The 19,597-nt window shown below is 38.7% G+C and overlaps 2 protein-coding genes across 2 annotated transcripts; one reads left to right on the top strand and one right to left on the bottom strand.

Moving 5' to 3' along the window:
* Nucleotides 1-2,800: 2,800 nt before the first annotated feature.
* LOC100356791 (olfactory receptor 6C6-like) lies at nucleotides 2,801-3,760 on the bottom strand. Its single transcript, XM_002711146.2, has one exon. The coding sequence runs from the start codon at nucleotides 3,758-3,760 to the stop codon at nucleotides 2,801-2,803; it is 960 nt and encodes a 319-aa protein (XP_002711192.1).
* A 12,831-nt stretch (nucleotides 3,761-16,591) lies between these two features.
* Nucleotides 16,592-17,530, top strand: LOC100356543 (olfactory receptor 6C74-like). Its single transcript, XM_008256589.3, has one exon. The coding sequence runs from the start codon at nucleotides 16,592-16,594 to the stop codon at nucleotides 17,528-17,530; it is 939 nt and encodes a 312-aa protein (XP_008254811.1).
* The last annotated feature ends 2,067 nt before the right edge of the window (nucleotides 17,531-19,597 follow it).

The raw sequence follows: 19,597 nt of genomic DNA, 5'->3' as shown, positions 1-19,597 counted from the left end.
ATTAATGTTTGTAAAATATGATGAATCATTATGAAATAGGAAAGTGATAGTTATATTAGGTATGTGGATGATGACATTTGCTAAGTTGATTCTTATGATTCTGTTTCAGTAACAGGATCAAATACAACTTCAAAATTAAAATACAAATTAATTTATTTAGTTGTAACATAATAATTATAGGCATATTTTTTATAGCTAATTATCAGCTTTGAGAAGTAACAGTTTTGTACAGTATTATAATTGCTGGACAGGAAAGAGTTTGTATGCTTAGTGATGACCAAAGTAGATTATATGTAGACCAGAAGTATATTTTTTTTATTTGACAAATAGAGTTAGACAGTGAGAGAGAGAGAGAGAGAGAGAGAGAGAGAGAGAAAGAAAGGTCTTCCTTCTGTGGGTTCACCTCCCTAATGCCAATCCAAAGCCAGGAGCCAGGTGCTTCCTCCTGGTCTTCCATGTGCGTGCAGGGGCCCAAGCACTTGGGCCATCCTCCACTGCCCTCCCGAGCCACAGCAGAGAGTTGGACTGGAAGAGGAGCAACCGGGACTAGAACCTGGTGCCCATATGGGATGCCAACGCTGCAGGCAGAGGATTAACCAAGTGAACCATGGCACCGGCCCCGACCAGAAGTATATTTTGACAACTAGTAAGTGCTTATGTGGAATTTACTAATTAAAACATAATTCAAACTATTTATTCTTGAAAAGGGCTTTTAGCCAAGAAAAAACCTAACTATTGATCCAGTCAGAACTTGTCTACGGGGCCCTGTAAAACCATGTTTCCCAACTGGACAATCAGAAGAATCTGGAGCAACATAAATGGACATCATGGAGTTCCACATTGACGATGGCCTGGAACAAAAAATACTCGTATATAATGGAAGTACACGGAGCCAGTACATGCAAAATACGCTTCATCTCTTCTAATTCTCCCAAACAGTGGCGTCACTCTTGGGATAGAGCTAGTAATAGAAGCAATGACTTGCAGTTTCTGAGACCACGGCTTTGATTATTTTCAGTGAATCTGCACTGAATTATATGATGCTAAGGTAACATCACAGGGGTTATCACTTCCTAGATAACCCTTCCTGGCATGAGTCTAGCTTAGTTTATCAAGTAGACAATTTTGTGCAAAAACCCAAAATTGGAAGAGAAATGGAAGAAATAGTTCTTGAAGGTCTCTGTATTCAGACTCGTGAACAAATATGAAATCCACTTAGTTGCACTAAGTGAGAAGGACACACTTTACCACTAAGACTATTGGTGGACACCTTCGCAGGAATCACAGAAAGTCACTTCCATCTCCCACTAAGCTTACCGGAATTTTTCTTTCCAGAGCTTCACCAAGAAATCTTTAGTGTTAGTGTGCTCGGATTTCTGTCTGGTCTTTGGACATGTGATCCCTAAGTTCTTCAAGAGCAGGATGATTGCTAGTTCCTACTGCATTCAAAAAAATGAATAGAAGGAGTTAATTTGGACTGAGCTGTGCCCCTCGATGAGGAACAAGAGGCATGTTGCTTTTCCTGCACCCTTCTGTTCCGCCATGAACACACTCTGCAGCTTCGTGGCCTTGCAGGGCGGGAGTTCAGGAAGAGAGTCACCAAGACGTAAGACGGCAACTCTTTTCAATTGAGTCAGCTTTGTCAGACAGTTTACATCCAAAGGACATTATTGAAGGACAGGGACTTTCAGGAATCAGCATTTCTGAACGCGGGATGCACTCACTTTTCATACTGATGAAGGTCAGTGACTGCCTTTTGGAGAGATTACTTAGAGAATTATACCAAGGCGTTGGGAGAAAGGAGGGGAAACTGGCTGTCAAAGACACCAGACACATTGCTAAATGACTTCAGCAAAAAGATGAACAAGCACGGACACAGGTAATCATTGGGGTGAACCTCAAGAATATGATACTGAGTAAGATAAACCAGACCTCAAGTTCCTATTAGGTGGTTTCTTTTACAAGAAATTCTCTAAAAGACAAAACTGGGGCCAGTGCTGTCTTGTAGCCGGTAAAGCCGCCGCCTCTAGTGCTGGTATCCCATTGAAGTCCTGGCTGCTCCTCTTCTAATTAAGCTCTCTGCTATGTCCTGGGAAAGCAATGGAAGATGGCCCAAGTCCTTTGGCCCCTACACCTGCATGGGAGACCCGGAAGATCCTGGCTCCTGGCTTCAGATTGGCACAGCTCTGGCCATTGGGGCCAATTGGAGAGTGAACCAGCAGATGGAAGACCCCTCTCTCTCTCTCTCTCTGCCTCTCCTTCTCTTTCTGTGTAACTCTAACTTTCAAATAAATAAGTAAATCTTTTAAAAAAGACAAAACTGATCTATTATGAGTGGAAACACATCAATGTGTACCCTAGTTGAACATCATATGGAGGTGGCCTGTGGGCAAGGAAATGACTATGAAGACACAAAGTGGACTAAGAAGTACAATGCCAATGTTCTGTAGATTGCTACATGGGTGTGAATATGTGTTTAAATGTATTGGTTCAAAATGATTATATTCTGTTTTATGTAAGATACACTTAATTTGTCAAACATGATAAAAGCAGAAGTAGTGAAGAAACTTTTACTTTACAAATTATTTAAATATATGGGAAATACCCCATGTATAAAGAAATACTCCAGTTGTAGGTAAATTATACTTTGATTCTTTCATAGATTACTATCAATTGATTGTAGGCTTCAGAGCCTACAAGACAACATAAGCAATCAGAATGAAAGCCTAGAAGTCAATTATGGTATCAGAAAACAACAACTGGTAAGATGTGCAAACTGAGTCTGGCATTGTGGAGCACCTTACTTATATGCGGATTTTGTCTCATTGGTGTGAACATGACAAACTCTTTGAAGTATATCCTTGAGAGCTTCTTTTACCTGCTGGTTCCTTAGGGTGTAAATGAAGGGGTTGAGTAACGGGGCAATGGAGGTGTTGAGCACTGCTATTCCTTTAGTTAAAGTTACCCTTTCCTTTGCTGATGGTTTCATGTACATGAAGATACAGCTCCCATAAGTAATAGAGACGACCACCATGTGGGAGGAACAGGTGGAAAAGGCCTTGGTCCTTTGTTGAGCAGAAGGAAATTTTAGGATGGTTTTGATGATGTAGGTATAGGAGAGGACCACTAACAACAGCGTGACCACAAGTGTCACCACAGCTAAAACAAAAGCCATCAATTCTAGGAAACGTGTGTCTGTGCATGAGAGTTGCAGGATAGGAGAAGTGTCACATAGGAAGTGATCAATAGTTTTGGAAGCACAGAAGTCTAGCTTGAGCCCCAAGACTAACGGAGGGAAGATGATCAGGAATCCAGTTACCCAGGAGCCGAGTACAAGTTGGTAGCACATTCTGCTGTTCATAATGATTGGGTAATGCAGCGGTTTGCAGATGGCGACGTAGCGGTCATAGGACATGGCAGCCAGGAGGTAAAACTCTGTGATGCCTATTAAAAAAAAGAAGAACAGTTGAGCTGCACAGCTATTGTAGGAAATGGTTCTGTCCCCAGTCAGAATGCTTATCAGGAACCGTGGAATGCAGGCTGTTGTAAAGGAAATCTCTAAGAAGGAGAAATTTCGGAGGAAGAAATACATAGGAGTCTTGAGGCGGGGATCCAGCAGGGTGAGGAGGATGATGGCTGAGTTCCCCATCAGGCTCAAGATGTAATTGGAAAACAGAAACAGGAAAATCACAATTTGCAGCACAGGGTCATCTGTCAGTCCCAGTAGAATGAACTCTATCTCCTCTGATTGATTTTTCATTTCTCCTTTGTCTTGTCAGATCTACAGAAAATAAAAACTAATATCACCAGCAAAAAAAGACATTTCTTAACTTTAAGCCACAGAAAATTTCCTATACAGAAGCTTACATATGAGCACATACTTTTGTAAATCAACCTAGAGATCACCACAATGTCCTAGAACCCATCAATCACATTTATAAGGACAGCAAGAGAGTCTTCCGAATTACATATGTCCTCCTTACCACTTTCCAGAATGCTTGGTATCAGTCATTAGAAATGTAGCTCTGGGGCTGGCGCTGTGGCATAGTGGGTGGGGTTGCCGCCTGCAGTGCCGGCAACCTATATGGGTGCCCATTAGACTCCTGGCTACTCTACTTCCGATCTAGCTATCTGCTATGGCCTGGGAGGGCAGTGGAGAATGGCCCAAGTCCTTGGGCCCCTGCACCCACGTGGGAGACCTGGAAGAAGCTCCTGGCTCCTGGTTTCGGATCAGCCTAGCTCCAGCTGTTGCTGCCAATTGGGGGGTGAACCAGTGGATAGAAGATCTCTCTCTCTCTCTCTCTCTCTCTCTGCCTCTCCTTCTCTCTGTAACTCTTTAAAATAAATAAATAAATCTTTAAAAAAAAAGAAATATAGTTCTATATTTTGGTTAGCATTAATTTGTGATCTTTTAAACATTTTATCTCAATAGATCATTTATGTGTTAAATTTTTTGAATTTCTGAATTTAAGTGATATCTCAAATAATTTATTACCTGAACAACACAAAAGATATAGGAAATAATTTTTATCCCATTTGGCATAATAATTAGCAACTTAAGGATTAACGTAGTAGTACAAGAAAATTCTAAGAGAGAACAGTTCAAACAGAAAACTACAAAGGAACTTAAACTGAGTCTCTGCTGTAGGATGATCATGATCCCATCACCAGTGGTGTTTGTGAATATAATTGAAAATAAAGAAGATGACAACTTTAAAAAGCGAGTAATCATTTACACTGGCTGAAATAAAGACTGCTTCTCTTTTGTAGTTTCCTATTTTTGTATTCTGACTCCTACACGGTCTTAATAAACAAAACCAACAAGATCATTATAGAAAACAGTAATGACAAGTAGTATGTACACTAAATTGCACAAACTGGGGGCAGACGTCTCAATGCCCTAGGCTCAGCCAGTACTTGGGGTGCTCGCATCCCATATGGGAACACTCATTCCAGATGTGGTTCCTCCACTTCCTATCCAATTATCTGCTAATGTGCCTGTGAAGGCAATGGATAATCATGCAAGTGCTTGTGTTCCTGCCACTCATGTGGGAGACCCAGATGGCTCTTGGCTTTGGGCTGGTGCAACCATGGCTGTTGTGGGCATTCATGGAGTGAACCAGGGGATGGGAGATTCTCTCTCTCTCTCTCTCTCTCTCTCTCTCTCTCACACACACACACACACACAATTTCAAATAAAAGTAAAAAAATCTTTAAAAAACAAACTTTTGAAAATGTTTGACATATAGCAATGCAATACTAAGTCATATTTTTCAGAAAATTGTGCTTATAAGATGATCACATAAGAATAGTGACAATTTATCATTTTTGCATTGAATAATTCAGGAGCTCAAGAATCTTGTAAATGCACTTTTTACAGCATGGTTTACAAAAGTTGAAATAGTGTATCATTTCCTGATCAAATTTAGTTGTAAAGTAGAACCAAAAGGCTGCATTATAGCAATCTATATTTAATGCTTAAAATCATATCCAGAGAAATAAATCTAAATTAAGTCAATAACCAAAAATTTCTCTATTTTACTATTTAACTCCATGAACCAAAGCTCAACAACTTGATTCTTGATTTCATGATTCAGTGAAATTGATTGTTAGATATATCTGTCAATGTCAGAAATAGGGAAAATCTTTTTGCTTTTCTTTTGAGGATTTTCATCCCCTAATTTCTGATGATACATCACTTTCTGCCCAATACCATTTCATTATGAATAGTCTATCAATGCTACAGAGATAACAACAAATAATTGCTTGTTATAGAGTTACAGTTTTGAATACAGATAGGGCCTGGTAACATTTAGAGAAAGATAATGTTTTGTAGAAGCAGATAAATGTACAAATGATTCTAGAACATATTTTGAGAAAGGAAAAATAAAATGAAAAAGGAAGATAATGGGTTCTTGGAGTCTTTATATATGTTTTTTGAAATTCAGAGAATGAGTTAAAGGAAAACATAAAAAATTTAAATTGTGTAAGTAAACTTGTAATTATAGGAGTAATATAGAGAAAATGTTTCATACAGAATTTAATACAGAATCATTTCCTAAACTGTAGAATGAACACACCAAAAAGCAAAACAGAGAAGCCACCAAAAGCAAAACAGAGAAATTTGAAATTTAGTAAGTTTCAAATTCACAATGGGTGGTGGGTTCACTACTGAGACACATTTTGGATAGTATATACTATCTTACAAAAAATAATGATATTCAAATACCAGACAAATAAATTAAAATTAAGTAATAATAATACATGAATCTACTGTGAACTGAATATTTAACAACCATTATTCTCAATTATTTATATATTTTATGCTGGACAAAGTGATTAAATACAAACAGTAGACCTGTATTGAGGTTTGCATTTAGATCAGGGGAACAGATCAAGAGAAGCTATTTTCAGAAGACATGGTTTAGAAAACAAGTTATGGGACATTTCTTGTAAAAGAAATTAGCATCAACTCTAGGAAAAATTGCTTCTTCAGAGTTTCTATTATCAAGTCAAACCATTTTTTTTAAAAAAGCCTTTTAAAATTAATATCATATAAAAATGGAAACTGTAAAATCATGTGTTTATGCACTGAAGATATTCACAAAATTAGCTCCAGCTCCTGAAATATAATAGTTTAGAAAACATATCACATGCAGAAATAAATATATAAAGAACCAAAAACTAAAAGATGTGAAAGGTCTTTCCAGTGTTAGTACGGACATTTTAGGAGGAGATACCTGATTCAACGGATCCTCGGTCAGTTCCTAAAAGGATATGGAGGGATGACACGGATATTCCAGGCAGATGGAGCAGCAAGAACAAGAGAGGAGTGAGTGGCTCAAGCATGGCTTGTTTGAAAACAGTATTAGGGTTCTTCCATTTAATCATCTGTGCTAGAACCATAGACTAATGGAAAATACAGCGCACCTCTGCCTGGATTTATTTAGTCTAGCACACTTAGGTCATTGTGCAGCAATACATTACAACATGTTCTCATTTGCACCAACCAGCCCATGGCAACATTGGTACAAATGAATGATTATTTAATGTGTCAAGTAGAGTTTCATCATATCAAGCCTTTGGTTCACCCTGATTCAACAATTATGTCTGCCATCTGTCCCTTTACGTCCACTGTATAGGAAAACAATGCAAATCACATTATGAAATCAACAGAATACAAGCCAAAGAACTTAATTTTATTTAGTTTTGTTAGATATCACAAATATCTGATCAATAATTAAGATAAAAAGTCTTTTGAATTGAAATAATTATTGCATATTATTTGCAATATTTCACCAACCAGCATCTATAAGTCAAAATGTGAAAGGTGGTAATAAGATTAAACATTTAATAGTTTAGCAGATCCTATTATAAATTCTTTTTTAAATAAATATATTTATCCCTATAAAGAGAACAGCTTTCATGTGTTTCATGTATATATACAATTCTGTACGTACACACATTTGGGCAAACTATCTTCCCATCAACACTGAACTCACCATTGTGGTAAACACAGAACACTGATGTCTTTTCATTCTACTATAAAACCTGTGACTGAGTTACATGTTGTCTTACAAATATTTTCTTTGAGCAAATCATGATGCAATACTAGGAGACCATTAAGTTTCCCTCCTTTTTGCAATTTACTACAATTTGCTCATGTTAAGTATTGCATACCTTTCAGAATACGACACTGTGCAATACAAAAATTAACTGTCTGCTAAAACTGTGGAGAATGTATGCTTCCTGTGCCTTACAGGAAAATATTTAACGACAAAGAATTCTCAGGGCAACTGAGATTCAAGAACATCATTTCCTTAGGGGTTGCCAAATTGTGTATTGCAGAAGTGCAGTCTGCAGACATAAACATACACGAATGCAAGCACACATTTCCTTCTGTTAACTATACTTTCAGAGGTTTCAGTAAAAAATGCCGTGAGATTTGATTGCCTAATGCATGTCATTCTTTGGAAATCTCAGATATATAGCTGAGGATTTAGAAAGAGAAAGAAAAAAGGATTTTTTACATGGATATAAAAAGTGTGAGTAGAAGACAGAAAATGCAACCTGATGAAGACAAATCTATCTCAAGCCAAATGTGTTATAAATACTACTTTATCCCTTTTACAATACATTCTCTGAAACACTCCAATTTATAAAAATTTTTTTGTAACTGCATGGTCCTTCTTTGTGAGGATATACCAGACCTTAGTTAACTGCTGCTTATATGCAGGCTGGTAGATTGCTTCCAACTTGGAGAATTACAAAAAAAGTACAAATGAATAAAACCACATATGTATTTTTATAAAACAGTTTTCATGATGTTGAAAGTCATAATGTTAATCCTTCAAGGTATATTTCTATAATTAGATTGATGAATCAAAAGGATACCCTGCACACTTTTTTTAAGATGTTATTAAGCTGTTCTCTGTATGAAAGGACATCAAAAAAAGATTACTGACGCCATAAACAAGAGTGTAAATTTGTTAAGTCAACAACAGGAGTCACTGTGCACTTCTCCTCATGTTGGATCTCTGTCCTTAATGTGTTGTTCAATGTGAACTAATGCTATAACTAGTACTCAAACAGTATTTTACACTTTATGTTCTGTGTGGGTGCAAACTGTTGAAATCTTTACTTAATATATACTAAATTGATCATCTGTATATAAAGAGAATTGAAAATGAATATTGATGTGAATGGAATGGGAGAGGGAGTGGGAGTTGGGAGGGTTGCGGGTGGGAGGGAAGTTATCGGGGGGGAAAGCCATTGTAATACATAAGCTGTACTTTGGAAATTCATATTTGCTAAATAAAAGTTTAAAAATATAGACATAATGTAATTAAAAGATAAGCTTATTTTAGTATAAATTTTTAAATTTATAAATGAATTGAATACATAGTCATATATTGATGTATTTATAAATTGTCTATATGCATCTTAAGCTCATTTTTTTACTAAGTTTGCCCCATTTCCTTCCACTTTGGAAAAACTGGATTTCCACATGCAAAAGTTTGAAACAAGACCCTTACTTTATGTGCTACACAAAAATCAATTAACAATGGGTGATAGGTTTATTGAGTTTTGAGGAATCCAACAGAAAGTAAAAATTATACTGAGACTAAAATATGCATGAAGAAAGAAGACTAATGCATAAACATTTTTTTTGACAGGCAGAGTGGACAGTGAGAGAGAGAGACAGAGAGAAAGGTCTTCCTTTGCCGTTGGTTCACCCTCCAATGGCCGCTGCGGCCAGCGCACCGCGCTGATCCGATGGCAGGAGCCAGGAGCCAGGTGCTTTTCCTGGTCTCCCATGGGGTGCAGGGCCCAAGCACCTGGGCCATCCTCCACTGCACTCCCTGGCCACAGCAGAGAGCTGGCCTGGAAGAGGGGCAACCGGGACAGAATCCAGCGCCCCAACCGGGACTAGAACCCGCTGTGCCGGCGCCGCTAGGCAGAGGATTAGCCTAGTGAGCCATGGCGCCGGCCTAATGCATAAACATTTGAAAATAACACAGAGGTAGTAGATAACTCAACACATTTACAGAGTAAGTATTATCTAATGAGTAGCAAAGGGCTTTGAAATACTCGGCTGGGTTCAGTAAAAGCTTTGCCACACACTGGGACCCTGCAGGTGTTATGCAAATTTTATGCCTCAGTTTCTCCATTTAGTAGAAACCAGTTATTAGAAGTGTTTCCTGTTCTGTAAAAGATGACAGTGAAATTCTGAACAATTCAATAATGTGGTACAACCAGCGCTTGATCTCGTGATGTGGGTAAAGCAACAAGAAGTCTGGAGAAGTCAAAATCTCAAACCATGAAGAGACTTTGCACATCAGAATAGCATTTAAATTTTTTTATTCATATAAGGTGAACAAATGCCATGTATTCCATATATATGGATTTAAGAGCATAACGTGCTTCCCAGCCTGCCCTCCCTCCCACCCATGCTCCCATCCACTCTCCTCCTTCTTTCTTATTTTTTCGTTTAATTTTTACAATGACATATTTTCAGTTTATTTAATAAACACAGATTGATAGGGCCACTAAATAAACAATTCAACAAGTAGTAAATAGAAAAGCACTGTTCCTCAAGAGTGTAGACAAAGGCTGTAAACAATAATCGAATCTCACAATGTCAACTTTGCCCATTAAAACAGAAGAATATTTTGGCACTTAAATCTGCTTAACAGTAATTTCCAAAGATTTTCTTCACAAGAAGCACTAAGAGAGTTTCAGAAATGTTGCTGTTTCCTTTCTTCCTTTGTTTTTAATTGACACGTAAAAAATACGCATATGGATGGGTAACAGCGTGATGTGGTGTGTGTGGATATATTGCCTAATGATGAAATCAGAATATTCACTATAGCTATTGCCTCATACTTTTATCATTTCTTTGTGGAATATCAAGTTACCATCCCTAGGCTTCTGAGTCATTATCTGTATGTCTGGGCTTTAACATTCTGTTTAACATACTCCAATCTCTCCCTACATCTCTCAGCTTCTGATAACCACAATTATATTTTAACATCTATAAGATAACATATTTTAGACCCCACATACTAGTGAGATTATGTGATAAATGTTGCTCTGTGCTTGGCTTATTTCAATTAACATAATGACCTCCAACTTGAACCATTGTGCAAATGACAAGATTTCATGTTTCGTCATTTCTGAGTAATATCCCATTGTGTGTATATGTCATATTTTCCTTATCCATTCATCAGTTGATGGATGCTAATGTTGTTTCCATTTCTGGGCTACAATGGTGAATGATGTAGTAATAGACATGGGAGTGCAAACTTCTCTTCAGCAGGTGGATCCCATTCTCCTTGAACACATGCCCAGGAGTGGGACTGTTGGATCATGTGATAGCTCCACCTTTATTTTCTTGAGGAATCCCATATTCTTTCCATATTGGTTGTGTTAATTTAGATTCCCACCAACAGTGTGCAAAGTTTCCTTTTTCTCCACATCCGTGCAAACTTGAGAAGAGCCAATCTCACTAAAGTGGCTGAATATTTCATTGTAGCTTCAATTTGAATTTCTCTGATGAAGGGTGATGCTGAAAAATTTTTGCATGCTTTTGGCCATTTGTGTGTCTTCCTTTGAGAAATGTCTGTTAGATCTATTGCTAGTTTTTAATTGGATGGTTTGATTTCTGCTGTTGAATTATCTGTGATCTTTATATATATCCTGGATATTAATCCCTTGTCAGATGCACAGCTTGCAAACACTTTCTCCCATTCTGTGGTTTGTCTCTTCAGTCTCTCAGTTGATTCCTTTGCTATGCTAAAGCACTTTAGTTTGATGAAACCCCAAGTGTCTGTTTTCTCTTATTTTTCTTGTGTTTATGGAGACTGATTCAGAAAATCCTCGTCCATTCTATTGTCCTGGGGTGTTGTCCTTATTCTTTATTCCAACAGTCTAAAAGCTTCAGGTCTAACATTTAGGTCTTTAATTCTTTTTGAGGTTGTTTTCTAAAGATTTCTTTACTTACATATTTTAAGGACAGAATGAGGGGGTGAGGACAGGGAAAAGGGAAAGGGGAGGGAAGAAGGGAGGGAGAAAGGAGGGAGAGAGAGAGAGAGAGAGAGAGAGAGAGGGAGGGAGAGGAAGAGGGAGATGGAGAGAGAGAGAGAGAGAGAGAGAGAGAGAGAGAGGACAATACAGCAAGTGTGTATTTCCCTATTAGAAGAGAGCACTTCCATATGCTGGTTTACCTCCCCAACAGGCTGCAACAGTTGTGGCTGGACCAGACTGAAGCCAGCAGCCTGGAACTCCATCTAGGAGTCCTACAAGCCCTAGGCCCATCATCCATTGTCTTCTCAGGCTTATGGGCAGGAAGAAGAATCAGAAGCAGAGGAACTGGGACCTGAACCAGCACCCCTTTATGAGCTGGTGATATCCCAAGTGAAGGCTTAACCTGCTGTGCCACAACACCTGCCCCAAGCTGGTTTTTTATATGGTGAGAGATAGAGGTCTATCTTCATTCTGATGGGTGTTTGTGTCCAGTTTTCCCTATCTCATTTATTTTAAAAGACTATTCTTTTTCCAATGCAACTTTTTCTAGCACCTTTGCCAAAAATCCCTTAGCCTCGGATGTATGAGTTTCCATCGACAGTATCTATTCTATTCAGTTTGTCTGTGGATCTGCTTTTTGATCATACCATGCTGCTTTGATTATTGTAGCTTTATAATATATTTAAAGTCAGATAATATAGTGCCTCTTGCTTTGTCTTTTTTCTCAAGATCACTTTAGCCATTTGGGATCTTTTGTGGATCCTTACAAATTTCAGTAGTATTTTAACTAGCTCTGTGAAAAAAATTATTGGTATTTTTCTAGGAATTGCACTTAATCTATAAACTACTTTGTATAGTATACACATTATAACAATACTGCTTTTCCAATTCATGAACATGAAATGTCTATCCATTTCTTCTAAAATTCCTTTCACCAATAGTTTAAGGTTGTCTTTCTAACTCCTTTTCAATTGATTGATTACATTTACTCCCAGGTATTTTATTTTTATGTGTGTAACCATTTAAAACGGAATTATTTTCTTGATTTTTTAGATGACTCATTAACATAAATCAAGTAGCCATCTCAAGTGTGTTTGCTCACTCATGACTCCGAACGCCATTCATATCTACATTATGACTATAGGCAGAGATAAACAGGAAGAGAAAAGAAATCCTCTGTTATGCAAGGATAATTACTGGAAGGTGCACAAATTGTCTCTATTGACATTGTGGCCAGAATCTAGTCCCACGGCAGCGCCAAGCTGCGAGGATGGGGAAGGGAATGACCATCTATTCTATAGAAGAAGTGGAGAGTGCTGAGAGCCAGTGTTGTGGCACAGCAGGTTAATCCACCGCCTGTGATGCCCGTCATCCCATATAAGCACTTGTGCACCCACATGGGAGACCCGGATGAAGCCCTGGTCAATGCAGCCATTTGGGGAATGAAGCAGTGGATGGACGATCTCTTTCTATCTGTCTCTCCTCGTTCTCTATAAGTTTGCCTTTCACCTAATTAATAAACCTTTTTTTTTAAAAAAAAAAAAAGAAATATAAGCTTCTATTCTGTAGACAGTGTCACAGATAGCAGAAAAGAAACTGAACACCATATGAAATGTGAAATGCTAAGATGTGCATAACAAACTAGTAATGGTCTGTTTAGCTAAAAGCTCAGTTTTGTCTAAGTCCCACTACTCTCTCCATTTTATTCCCACACAAAATAACTATTTTTCTACTCCCAAATCTTCATTTAGACATCCGTGATTTCAAAGCATGAGAGTGTGTGTGAGAGGGCAAACATATTAGGGTCATTCATACTGAATTCCCGGTATCTTAGTTTAAACTAGATTCTCTTCAAATACAAATGTTGCCTTGCAAAACGCTTGCTGTCTGGGGAGAACAGTTGTATAGCATATGAATTGGTGATCCTTTGGGAGGTGGTGGTTTGGGATCTTACACGCTCCTGAGAGTTCTTCAGAGTCTTCAGATAATTTCCTTCTGGGCACAGAAAGCATACACACTCCAATAGATCAAGAGCAGATATGTTTTATATGGCACTGTGCATAATACCTTGACATGAAGTCAACCCAGAAATAAGCAAACTATAGGAACAGGGGTACTTAATGCACTAGTCTGACTGCAATAAAATAGCTAATCAAACTACTTCCAGTATTGCCAATGATAGGTAAGAAAAGGAAATTGGGATTGTGGGGTGGAATGGGATTGATTCAGAGAGGCAATGCATAGCAATGTACTCAGTTCAGCACAAGATAAAAGAGGGAATTACTAGGGCACAGATGATGCTGTCCTTATGAATTTGTGTCTATATCTTTTCAATATATTTGTGTTTATGATAACTGATTGCATTTTTATGTTTTACTATATATCTTTCTAACGAATCAAAAAATGAAAATAACTGATGTTTCTAAAATTAAAAATAGCACTTCCAATATGTTAGAAGTATTGTAACTCAAGTCTGTTAAGTTTTACCAGTTAAATTTTTCTTCCCCAGAACTTATATTTTGATTTGAGAAAAACAGAGGAAGAAGATAAATGCAATACAATGATAATTTACAGTTGGAGAGCTTTAAAATTTTTAGATGTAACTGAAAATCAGAATATCTAATACAACTGAACTTTCACAGGCCCAACTTCTAATGGTTTCATAATGTGAATTTTATTCATTTATGTAGTATATGTTAGGGGATAATTGCTGTGTATGATTGTTGAAGTCAGACAAAAGAATGTTACAACATGACAAAAGTTTATTTAGGTTTTTATCTATATGGGTTCCTATAATTTTTGCCTATTATTTTGTTTCCTAATGTGAATTTTATTCATTTATGTAGCATATATTAAGGGATAATTGCTGTGTATAATTGTTGAAGTCAGACAAAGGAATGTTTCAGCATTATAAAACTTTTATTTAGGTTTTTATGTGCATGAATTCCTGTAATTTTTGCCACTGAGCATTTTGTGTAATGCAGAGAATTCTACTGTGGATTGCTGCAGTAATCTGAAAGTGAAGAAATGCCCAAGAGAAGAAAGAGACACCGCATTCACTAATGTATGCCCATATTATTAACATATGAGTACTTCAACGGCTTTATGGAGAAATGGAAAAAATATTGATTTTGGTGCAAAGAAATTTTGTAATAATTTTATATGATGGGTCTTCATGAAAATGCATGTTTTGAAAAAAATGTGTTGGGTTTCATTTTTGGCACCAAAATAAAGTACTATTTATTTTGATTTTTTTCTTATTTTACTTGTTATTAATAAAAAGAGAACAGATCTCATGTATTTCATGGTACAATTCCACAATTTCTCTGTGAGCTTTTTGAGCCCTCTTGTACGTGGTTTACATAGCAGAGCTCAGTGTGTTCATTCTGGGGAAGCCTCGCAGGGGTCTGTACTGCATTTCTGTTCAGGCTGTTCCTCTTCTGCAGAATCTCTGTTCTTTACCTCCCTCTAGGACCTATCTTAGAATGCAGTTTTTTGCTGTAAATCTCTCTAATTGCTATTGGATATAGCTTTTATTTGTCCTTATGTGTTTAGCTTTCAGCATATGTGTGCCTTCTTAATCATAATGTGTATTTTAGAGGTTGGAAATAATCATCCCGAATTACATCCTCAAGACAGGAAACATTGTTTTTTATAGTGCTGTGTGGAGTACAAAAACTTCATTGTTTTCTGCACATGATGGTGAAGGTATCTTGAAAAGAATTTCTTTAATATGAATGTTAATCTTAATTGCTATCTCAAATTTACTGGCTCTCAAACCTGAATAACTTTGTAGAAAAGTTATCCACTATTTTTTTTTTTTTTTTGACAGGCAGAGTGGACAGTGAGAGAGAGAGATAGAGAGAAAGGTCTTCCTTTGCCGTTGGTTTACCCTCCAATGGCCGCCGCGGCCGGCGCGCTGCGGCCGGCGCACCGCGCTGATCCGATGGCAGGAGCCAGGAGCCAGGTGCTTTTCCTGGTCTCCCATGGGGTGCAGGGCCCAAGCACCTGGGCCATCCTCCACTGCACTCCCTGGCCACAGCAGAGGACTGGCCTGGAAGAGGGGCAACCGGGACAGAATCCGGCGCCCCGACCGGGACTAGAACCCGGTGTGCCGGCGCCGCTAGGCGGAGGATTAGCCTAGTGAGCCGCGGCGCCGGCCCTATCCACTATTTTTAATATATGTTTAATGGATGCCAACTGGACAATTGAACATTCTGCTAATAGGGAAATACACACTGGTAATCTTTTCAGAAATACACTTTGATTTATTACGCATTTGAAATGTTTCAAATACTCCTGTTTTAGACCATGCCAAACTCATGATTATTCATGTTTTTTCTCTTTATTATAGAAAAACAGCAAAAAAAGTTGCTATGAAGAATATAAGAAGGAAATTTCATTGGTAAGTATTTTGTCCTTAATTTATTCTTATTAATTTACATTTATTTTTCTAATTTACATTAATTTTTTCCTGTAGCTCAATATCCTATCTCTAAAAATTCTCATCTGTCTAGGTTTCCAGATAATTTTGTCTTTTTTGCATCTCTAACTTCAAACCATTTCATAAACCCATATTTCTCATCCTTCTACATTCCTGTATTTCTTTCTTCATGTTGCCTGTTCCATTCTCAGAACTGTTGAAATCTTTACTTAATATATACAAAATTGATCTTCTGTATATAAAGAGAATTGAAAGTGAATCTTGATGAGAATGGAATGGGAGAGGGAGCGAGAGATGGGAGGGTTGCGGATGAGAGGGAAGTTATGGGGGGAAGCCATTGTAATCCATAAGCTGTACTGTCAAAATTTATATTTATTAAATAAAAGTTAAAAAATACATTGTAAAAAATATTTTTAGTCTACATTCAGATATTCTCAAAAAGCAAATCATTCTTCTTTGTGGCATATCCAATTTAAAACATGGATCAGCAACATATTGCACTATCGTAAAAACCACGTTGTTAATGTTAAATTTCAATACTAGTCATCCCTGGGATTTTTCCACTGAGATGATTATTGTTATATTTCACCTATTCAGACTTGGTAAGTGTCAGAGGACGTCATGGGAAACCACACAAGACTGACAGCGTTCATCCTGGCAGGTTTGACTGACGACCCAGAGTGGAAAGTTGCCCTCTTTGCCTTCCTACTTCTCACCTATCTGCTAAGCGTCACGGGCAACCTGACCATCATCATCCTCACGCTGGTGGACACTCATCTGAAGACGCCCATGTATTTTTTCCTTCGGAACTTTTCTTTCTTAGAAATTTCCTACACTACGACGTGCATCCCCAAACTGCTCGCTGTGATGGCCACCGGGGACAAGAGCATTTCCTATAACAGCTGCGTCACCCAGGTGTTCTTCGCCTTCCTGCTGGGAGCCTCGGAGTTCTACCTGCTGGCGGCCATGTCCTGTGACCGCTACGTGGCCATCTGCAAGCCGCTGCGCTACACCACCATCATGAGCAGCCAAGTCTGCACGGCGCTCGTCCTCGGCTGCTGGGTCGCTGGTTTCCTCGTCATCTTCCCACCGCTGCTCTTAGGACTGCATCTTGACTTCTGTGCCTCCAACGTGGTTGACCATTTCTACTGCGACACCACTCCCCTCCTGCAGCTCTCCTGCACAGACACGCGGACCCTGGAGAGGATGGGGTTCGCCTCGGCGCTGGTGACTCTCTTGGTCACGCTGGCCGTGGTGCTGGTGTCATACGTTTGTATCGCCCAGACAATTCTAAAAATCCCTTCAACCAGTCAGAGGAAGAAGGCAGTTTCCACGTGCTCCTCGCACGTGATTGTCCTATCCCTGTCCTACGGCAGTTGCATCTTCATGTATGTCAAACCGTCCATGAAACAGCGGGTCTCTGTTGCAAAGGGGATCTCAGTGCTCAATACCTCAGTCGCTCCACTTCTGAACCCTTTCATCTACACGTTGCGCAATAAGCAGGTGAAAGTTGCCTTCATTAATGTGATGCACAGGGTTGTCTCCCTGGCAAGAAAATAATTATTCTCTGACTTTATATAAAGGGAATGAGGGAAGCGTCTGAAATAATACAATAGCAGCTTTCCAGATGTAATTTGTCCTTGTTGTGCCCTTTGATTGCTTTGCTATTAATCCTTGTCTTTTCAAATTTTTTTCTTTTAACAAATAATCTTTGGCAAAAGATCTTTTTTACTTGAGATCTTTTATGTTCTGTTTTTCTCTTTTTAAATTTAAAATTAGGTTACATTTGCATTAATCTATAATCTATAAAACATATTAGTTATAGCAATCCACTTCTCAGTATACACCCAGAAGTCTTGAGCATGGTATATCAAAGAGACACCTGGACTGTTCACAGTAACCAAAAAAAATTTTTTTATTTTATTTTTTGACAGGCAGAGTGGAAAGTGTGAGAGAGAGACAGAGAGAAAGGTCTTCCTTTGCCATTGGTTCACCCTCCAACGGCCGCCGCGGCTGGCGCACTGCAGCCGGCGCACCACGCTGATCCAATGGCAGGAGCCAGGTGCTTATCCTGGTCTCCCATGGGGTGCAGGGCCCAAGCATTTGGGCCATCCTCCACTGCACTCCCTGGCCACAGCAGAGAGCTGGCCTGGAAAGGGGCAACCGGGACAGAATCCGGCGCCCCCACCGCGACTAGACCCCGGTGTGCCAGCACCCCGGTGTGCCGGCACCGCAAGGCAGAGGATTAGCCTGTTGAGCTGCAGCACCAGCCTGCATTAATATAATATTAACAAGGCTGTGGCTTAGTGGGCTAAGCCTCTGCCTGTGGCACTAGAATCCCATATGTGCACTGGTTCAAGTCCCAGCTGCTCCTCTTCTCATCCAGCTCTCTGCTATGGCTTGGGAAAGCACATGGAGACCCAGAAGAAGCTCCTGGCTCCTGTCTTTGGATCAGTGCAGCTCTGGCTGTGGTGGTCAGCTGGGGAGTATACCAGCGGATGGAAGACCTCTTTCTCTCTCTTCTGTCAGTAACTCTACCTCTCAAATAAATAAAGTCTTTTTAAAAAATCACATTAACATGAGAATTGCATTGTAATATTTATCATGTCCTTGCTGTGACATTGAAAATCTGTGTTGATTAATTAATAATACATAATAAAATATCAAATTAATTTCTTAATAAAATATCCAAATTAAATGATTTATTAAAAATTTTCAAAAAATTCAATAACAACACAAGAAATCCAGCTAAGAAATATGCAACAGACAACTTAATCAACAAATTTTTCCTTTCCTTTATGTGGATATTGAAATAGAACTGATTCGGTTTTCTTTTCAAAAGCCTCCAAGGACAAAGCAGCTTACATGCTAATTAAGATGAACAAGTTCTGTTTACTAAACTATTGGTCTCCAGCACCAGTTTCTGTTCTCTGTTGTTTTCATGCATGTTCTTTGTTTCTTCTGCTTTTTTACTGGACCAGTGGCACCATGTTCATCACATTCGCCATAAAATTTCCTTGTCACCCTTGAAATTGTACCTTCCCTTTAGCAGGTTTAACCTTTTTTTTAATCTGTTACTTAAATGAGTTTTTTTTAATGCATAGTTCTCTTTATTATTCCAGATGATTCAAATATCAAAAGGAAGATTCTTCCAGTAATTTGCCTTTGTAATACAGGAAACTAATAAAAAATATATACTATATTTAAAAACCAAAAACGGTTAATTTTTTTCCTTTTTGTACCCAAAGCAGTTGAGAAAGAACTTAAATTAGTATAAATGCTGTTGATTATGGGCCCCCTACAGGTAATCCTTGCTCTTAGGCTTGCTTTCTACATTTACCTAGACTAAACTGACAATGTTAGAATAATCTCTTGTTGAGGCCATTGCTGTATTGTTGGTAAAGCCACCGCCTGCAGTTCTGACATCCCACATGGGTGTTGGTTGGAGTTCCTGCTGCTCCCCTTCAAATCCAGCTCTGCTGTGGCTTGGGAAAGCAGTAGGAGATGGCCCAAGTCCTTGGACCCCTGCACCCAGGTGGGAGACCTGGGAGAATCTCCTGGCTCCTGGCTTTGGATCTGCATAGCTCCAGCCCCTGCAGACAATTAGGGAGTGAACCAGTGGGTAGA

The sequence above is a fragment of the Oryctolagus cuniculus genome, chromosome 11 (genome assembly GCF_964237555.1).
Source record: "Oryctolagus cuniculus chromosome 11, mOryCun1.1, whole genome shotgun sequence".
Classification (NCBI taxonomy): Eukaryota; Metazoa; Chordata; class Mammalia; order Lagomorpha; family Leporidae; genus Oryctolagus; species Oryctolagus cuniculus.
This window is presented reverse-complemented; position numbering and strand designations above follow the sequence as displayed.